This window comes from Malaya genurostris, chromosome 3, assembly GCF_030247185.1.
Source record: "Malaya genurostris strain Urasoe2022 chromosome 3, Malgen_1.1, whole genome shotgun sequence".
NCBI classification, from domain to species: Eukaryota; Metazoa; Arthropoda; class Insecta; order Diptera; family Culicidae; genus Malaya; species Malaya genurostris.
This window is the reverse complement of record NC_080572.1, coordinates 168,519,742-168,527,021: the sequence shown is the minus strand read 5'-3', so window position 1 is coordinate 168,527,021 and position 7,280 is coordinate 168,519,742. Positions and strand designations below refer to the sequence as shown.

The window sequence follows — 7,280 nt, the reverse complement described above, 5'->3', positions numbered from 1 at the left end:
GATAAATAAAATTACACTATTACCAGACCCTGTCAGCTTGGAGCGAAATCAATCTTCAGTTCAACAACGCCATCGCACGGCATCACATTCAACATATCATGTCAATTGTATGGGTGCGCAGCCCTGCTATTTTGGCGCGCACGAATTTGACATTTCTCTCCATTACTTCTATGCAGGCGCGTACACAGGGGGGGGTTTTAGGGGTTCAAACCCCCCCCGAAACAAAAAATTATAACCCATGGGAAACATTGTGATATAAATTGTACATGTGTTGATTTATCACCATGTTCTAAAACCCCCCCCCCCCCCCGAAAATTTTCTCTGGCTACGCGCCTGCTTCTATGTATGAGATTCGATGCGGACTCACTTGGGGGCGACATGCTCGCAAAAAAGGATGTTGCCGATGATTTGTTCGGGAAATGTGAGAGCTGGATATCTTGTTAATATGATGTCTTTGCTATTACTGAGTTAGTTCACGGTCACGTTTTTCGTTCATAATATATCGAATCCTCTTTTAAATCGCTGTTTATAAAATGAATAGGTTTGGAAGTTCTCTGTTTTGAAAATTACTATGATATAAAATCGTTTCATTTGTCTAGATTTATATCTTGAGGATGTTCGCATCCAAAATTGATCTTTTAAGTAACTTTGAAATCATCATAATTGACTTTCATTTAAAGAATATTTTTCAAAAACTTTAACATGTAAAAATTTGTGAAAGGCATCGAAATAGAATAGAATTAATTGTTCTGAAAGAATCTTGTCAATTTGATTATATCTTGAGGTTGCTCGTATCTAAATTTGGCTGTCTTGCATACAATCCTGCAGTGCAGTTAATTTGATTTCATTACCTTCGGCACGTCACAATAGACACACCTCCCTGCTATGGAAGCTGGTTCCTGAAACCGACGCATTTTGTTTTGGTGGCGTTGTTGTCAACAATATGTAAAGCTACGATCATACCATACAATCAAACCACACTAGTGTCAAAAGTTATTTTCTTCAAACTCAATATAAATATAACTCTAGTCTAGTATTCTCTATAAAACAAGTTATTTGACCTGTTTTTGAATAAGAAAAAGAAATTGTGGTTTGTTATACTTTGATTATATTATAGAAATCGTTTCCTTATGTTGGTGCAACCGCATGAAGAAAAATGTAAACGTGTGAACACTGCTTAAACACAGCATTTGACAGCGAACTAGAACCAAAGAACCAAAATTTTGGGCTTCAAGCCAATTGTATGCAGATGATAATCGTGCCACCGGGGTGAATCCCAATAAAATGTCTGGTCCTTGAGTACAACCAAGTTGTATCGACTACATTGAAATCTCTTTTTACGCTGGAGATACGTACCGCATAAAAAAAACCGCGCTAAAAAAACCCTGTAACTTCGGAATTCCGCGTAAAAATAAGAAATGCATGAAACGTCCAGATCTGGTGTAATCTGAAATAAAAATTTGTTGTGAAAATCGACTTTGAAATTTGAGACCGCGTAATTTCGGAATACGCGGATTTCTCAAACTCAAAACTAAAGAAAACAATTTTTTTAACGTCCAGATCTGGTGTTATCTCATAAATTTTTTTTCAAAAATTGAACATTGGGACCGCATAACTTCGGAAATCCGCGTAGAAAAAAAACCCGCAAAATGGAAGACATTTTTTCATGCTAAATGTCTTAGAAATGTATGAAGCGTCCAGATCTGGTGGAATCTGTACATATTTTTTGTGCCAAAAAGTTGACTTAAAAATATTCGAGATAACACCAGATCTCGAAGTTTCATGCATTTCTAAGACAAAACAAGAAAACCGCGTAAATTGAGAAATTCCCGCACCAAAAAACCCGCGTAACTTTGGAAATCCGCGTAACTTCGGAAATCTGCGTAACTTCGAAAATCCGCGTAAAAAGAAACCGCATAAAAAACCGCGTAAAAAGAGACCCCTGTGAATAATTTATTCATTTGCTTGTTTTCGCTCAAAGTGAATTCCTCCACTCTCTTCTCCAGTGAGTTCACGTTTACGTGAATGACCCCTTAATGAGGCTGACATAACAGCATATTTTCATTTGTGTTTGATGCAAGTGTAATAAATATTTCTCCGAGTGCCATTTGTAACATGAAATTGCATGTCTATTTTTTGATTGCCCACTTAAAATTATCTGCCAATCTTTCACACTATGGTGTATAGATTTCCCTGATATTTGATTTTTTAAGAATAACATTAATCTAAACTGATATCAAGAAAATCTCCATGAAAAAAATTTAAACATATTCCGCAAAATCATATCCCGCTAAACAACCAACTATATATGGTAACCCTAATTATACAACACATTTCGAATGCATACAAACAGCGATATACCAACAAACGATAGCTGGAATAGAAACATGTTAAAGCCGCTGAGAAATAAACTTGTTGCAAGTGATGAACGAAGTGGAATATTCAAATAAATTCAGTCTAACATTAAGCTTGGAACGTGCAGCATCTTATCTCTCTAGATTCCTGTTATTCTATCAGTCGTGTTAGACCAAAATCAAAACCGACCTTACGTTTGACTGCTAATTGTTTTAAAATGAAATCGTTCGTATCTGTTCCTGAAAATAGTGACTTCCCTATCCAGAACCTACCATATGGAATTTTTTCAACACAAGAAAAGGTGGTACCATTGAAAATTATACAAATTATAAATAGTAATCATTAAATTTCTCTTTGTAGTCTGAACGTCGTGTAGGAGTGGCCATTGGAGAGTATGTTCTTGACCTTGGAATGATCAAACAATATTATCCAAACAAATATCACGTAAGTGTTAACATAATCAGAAAACCCAAATTTTGACTAAATCAACATATGTCACAATGACTTTTTTTTTGAATACCTTTTACTATGCATATTGAAGATAAGTGTATAAAAATCCTTAACAAAAAAAATCAAGTATTGCCGTACAATTTCTAGGATGCTCTTACAGCCAACGTGCTTAATTCTCTAATGGCGCTTGGATACGATGCATGGAAAGAAATCCGGCAAATAACTCAAAACCTACTTCAGGAGGGTTCCGCTTTACATACTAATTCGAATCTGAAGGATACCGCTTTAATACCACTGGCGTTGGTACAAATGCACCTACCCGCCAATATTGGCGACTATACTGACTTTTATTCATCCATTCATCATGCAACAAACGTTGGGATCATGTTTCGTGGAAATGATAACGCACTAATGCCAAATTGGAAACACCTCCCAGTCGGCTATCATGGAAGAGCAAGCTCGGTGGTTGTATCGAACACACCGATTAGACGTCCATTGGGCCAAACACTACCAGTGGATGGAGCTGATCCGGTGTTTGGTCCATGCCGTTTGTTTGATTTTGAACTAGAGATGGCATTTTTTGTTGGCGGACCACCAACCCAACTTGGAGAACGTGTCACAGTCGATGACGCTGCCAAGCGTGTGTTTGGGTTTGTTCTAATGAATGATTGGAGTGCTCGGGACATTCAAAAATGGGAATATCAGCCACTGGGACCATTTACTGCGAAAAATCTAGGCACAACGATTTCCCCGTGGGTTGTTACAGTCGCTGCATTAGAGCCATTCAAAGTGGATAATTTTCCGCAAAAACCAACACCATTCCCATACCTGTATCATGAGCAACACTTCAACTTCGACATCAAGCTAGAAGTAGATATCAAACGTAAGCATTTTGTTTGTCTCGTCTAACGACTTAGTAACAAACCGGTTTGAAGCCCGGTGAAAATCAAGTATTCTAAATTTCTTTATTTTTTTCTGTCATTTTTTCTACAGCTGCTAAAGGTGTCGCTACAACGGTTTGTCGTTCCAACTACCGCAACTTGTACTGGACAGCATTACAGCAGATTGCTCATCACACAGTTACCGGATGCAACTTAAATCCAGGCGACCTTATGGCATCAGGAACAATTAGTGGAGACACGGCTGATTCTTTTGGGTCCATGCTAGAGCTGAGTTGGAGAGGTACTAAGGCGATACCTCTTCTTGGTGGAGAATCAAGGAAATTTTTACAGGATAATGATGAAGTCGTTGTGCGTGGCTATTGCCGTAACGATGACTTTAAGATTGGATTTGGAACATGTAGTGGAATTGTACTGCCGGCAATGACACTCTAATGAATTCTCAAATGAGTAAACAATATTATTCTGATGAGTGTATCAAAGACATCTTAATATATATTACGAAGGATTTTTATAAAGAATAAGATCTTGTCACTATGTAGTGCTAAAAATAGTGCCTACAGTCGATAAATACGCATTTAACATTACCTATTGGAAATTTATGGGAATGATACTAAAGCCGTTTTCGCTTGAGAAAACTGAAAATGATCCAAGGTAGTTTCATCAAACATTTTTCACGAAACTGCTCGATTCCTACTTAGCAACAGGGGTTTGAGCGAACCTGAAATAAAAACCATGTTTGAAACTGACTCGATTTTCAGTTTAACAACATTGATCCTATGTTCGAAACTAGCTTCAAACAAACGGTTAGGGTGGAAACTGGGTTAGGTTTGGCATCAAGCGAAAACGACATACGAATCCATCTAGGTCGGGACTCGTACATATGACAACTGGCTTGTAAGACCAGCGCCCTAGGTATTGAACCGCCAACCCTGGGGACATTCAACAGCTATAATAGAATGAAACTGAAACTAACGTATTCCCAGCCAGCCGTCTTAATTTTAATTTATTCTAACAGTTCTACTGTAAAATTTAAAACAGCATACGCTGCCGGTTTTTCTATATTTGGAACCTTTTACAGGGTTGCGTTTTTCATACTGGCAAATTTAAATTGTAAAACTAACGAAAATTATGCATCTAGAACTAGAACAATCATGAACATGCCGTTAAAATTATGTTTGGTTTTACCTCTAGTAAATTATTTGCTTTATTGAATCAACGTTTGTTTTGTAGCATTGATAACTGCAAAGTGGAATATTTGTTTTTGAACAATTGTAACGCTTTATATTTGTACAATTTGGTATTCCACACATTATTGGTTTGGGTGGATCTCTTCCAACCAGTGGTTTTGAAGGAAATTCTACATTTGGCGGCAATGAAATCGTACCCCCGTTGACTGTATTAATATATGTAATCATTGGTTGTTGAACCTTGGTCAGTCGGTTCTTGATAGCCTTCACTGATTTTGAATCTTGTTTTTTAAGCAAACGCTCCATCGTTTTCTTCTTATCTTTCTCTCTTTTCTCGTCAGCCATTTGTTTCCGCTTCTGAGACTTTAGCTGTGCTTTTTGTATAGCCTCCGCAGTCAACACCTTTTCCTTATAACCAGTGGGTAGCGCCATTAGTATTTCTCCTCCCGGGCTTACGGCATCTTTATCGGTGTTTCTTTCGTACATAGCTCTTTGACGAGCAGTCATAAGTTTAGGATCTTTTGGTTTAATTTTTTTTAACTCGTCGTCCACCTCTTCTAATTTACCAGATTCGATTGCATCAAGCCAACGTTCTTCTTCGCTAGATGTGCCACTATCCCTTCTATTACCTTTCTTTTTCTTGGAAGATTTTCCTGATGCATTTTTTGGTTGAGGGGTTGATTTCGTTGACAATAAAGGTGTCGCAGGTTGTACAGAAGCGGCCAGGGAGTTACTAGGAGAGCCTGGTTCTTCTGTTTCAAGCTCTGTGATGATTTCTGGTTCTAAATCTGCTTCCATATATTCTACCTCTTCCATAACTTCAACAGTTTGTTCTACATCATCTGGGATAAAATCGTATGATGTATCATAAACTTGTGGTTGAGATTTACTTTTCTTGTGTTTCTTGTGTTTTTTGTGCTTTTTGTGTGAAAATCCTTGAGAAGTGTCATCTGTTCAAACAAAATATGTTAATACGTTCATAAATTCGAACATTTCTCAAATTACCTCCTCGTTCTGAAAAGTTATCTTTTTTCTTACCCATAATATTATATCTGTTTGATGGAAATTATCATATGACCGTTCTATTTCTGTTAGAGTAATTCAAGAATAATACAATCAAAATTATATTGAATTTAACCTTTCCAAAATATTTTTCTTTTATGAACAACCTGTCACATCGGAAGGGATGCCAGGTCAAGTTTTGTTTGCACACAGCCCCGCTTAGAACAGCAATTGCCCAATTGAAGTTGTATTCCAACGGTCGCACAGTGGTCCAAAACTGAAAAAGACGGTCAAAAGTCTGTACTAACCCTCTTAGAAAAAACGTTCAACGGTGGTCCTTCATTGGTCCAATACATTGGAGCATTGGTCCAATGGACGTCCAATCAATCGTTCAACGGGAGGCCAACACGGGACCTTTGTTTGCCGATTTTGAAACAGACCGTTGAACCGAATGCCATTTTTTCGTTTAACAAACCCGGCAGACAGAGGTCCATTGTTGAGCCATTTTTAACATGAGGAGTTGGAGCCCCGTTGGACTAGTTTTACTGCAGAATTTCTGAAGTTTTTTCCACTTATTTGTTTAAACAACACTACATACCTGCACAATACTTCTACTTCACGTAGAGTAACAAAAAAAAAATTTATTGTATGTAAAGGTAACACTTAATTTTCATACTATTTTTTCAATAGGAAAAACAACAAACCGTTCCAGCAAATTGAACGAATATTTCGTGCAATATGTCGTTCAACAAGCGCTCAAAGCCCAACAAAATAGAACGGCCTGTTGAGAGGGTACTTTAACTGATTTTTAAGAGCTACACGCTCAGAAAAAGTTACTCAGAGTTTGAGTACTAGTTACTCATTTTCAAATGATACATGGAAACGTCAAAAATTGAGTAGTTATCATCAATGATATTGAGTAACTTCTACTCTAAATTTGAGTTTAACGCAAGAACTCGTTTTTTTGTCACTATTCGCAAGATCAGTCTAAAAGTTGTAATAACCATTTGTAGCAACAGGTTGTATTTTTTGTTAGTGAGATCGCGTGTTTCGAGGGTGAGTCGCTTAACACAAACGGTGTTGTGTCTGCAAAAACCGGAATGATAAACTCCGTGTTTTGCTTTAGAATGGAAACGAATATACTCAAATGTCATTTATGAGGAATAAGTGTATGATTGGTGCCTGAGCATAACTGACATGTATGTTAATTAGCGATTGACACACAACTCCAAGCGACCACCACTTGATATAGTATTGAGTTCAATTACTTAATATTTTAATACAATACACTCAGAAAAGGAGCATTTTTTGCAAATTTGGTATATGTGCAATAAAATTTCACTCAAAATTTGAGTGATAGTTACTCTATTTTTGGTACATGTAC

At 37.2% G+C, this 7,280-nt stretch overlaps 2 protein-coding genes across 3 annotated transcripts; one reads left to right on the top strand and one right to left on the bottom strand.

The window, feature by feature from the left end:
• Positions 1-2,355: 2,355 nt before the first annotated feature.
• LOC131436384 (fumarylacetoacetase) lies at positions 2,356-4,453 on the top strand. The gene is made up of 4 exons (XM_058605086.1): positions 2,356-2,656; positions 2,716-2,799; positions 2,953-3,688; positions 3,799-4,453. The coding sequence occupies exons 1-4, from the start codon at positions 2,573-2,575 to the stop codon at positions 4,137-4,139; spliced, it is 1,245 nt and encodes a 414-aa protein (XP_058461069.1). The 5' UTR covers positions 2,356-2,572; the 3' UTR covers positions 4,140-4,453.
• Positions 4,287-6,081, bottom strand: LOC131436385 (INO80 complex subunit B). 2 transcript variants are annotated; one of them, XM_058605088.1, is made up of 3 exons: positions 5,900-6,081; positions 4,893-5,844; positions 4,287-4,425 (listed from the first exon to the last, which is right to left on the bottom strand). In XM_058605088.1, the coding sequence occupies exons 1-2, from the start codon at positions 5,934-5,936 to the stop codon at positions 4,895-4,897; spliced, it is 987 nt and encodes a 328-aa protein (XP_058461071.1). In that variant the 5' UTR covers positions 5,937-6,081; the 3' UTR covers positions 4,287-4,425; positions 4,893-4,894. The 2 variants fall into 2 exon arrangements, with proteins under 2 accessions (XP_058461071.1, XP_058461070.1); XM_058605087.1 differs by lacking the exon at positions 4,287-4,425 and having other exon boundaries at positions 4,736-5,844.
• Between the last annotated feature and the right edge of the window lie 1,199 nt (positions 6,082-7,280).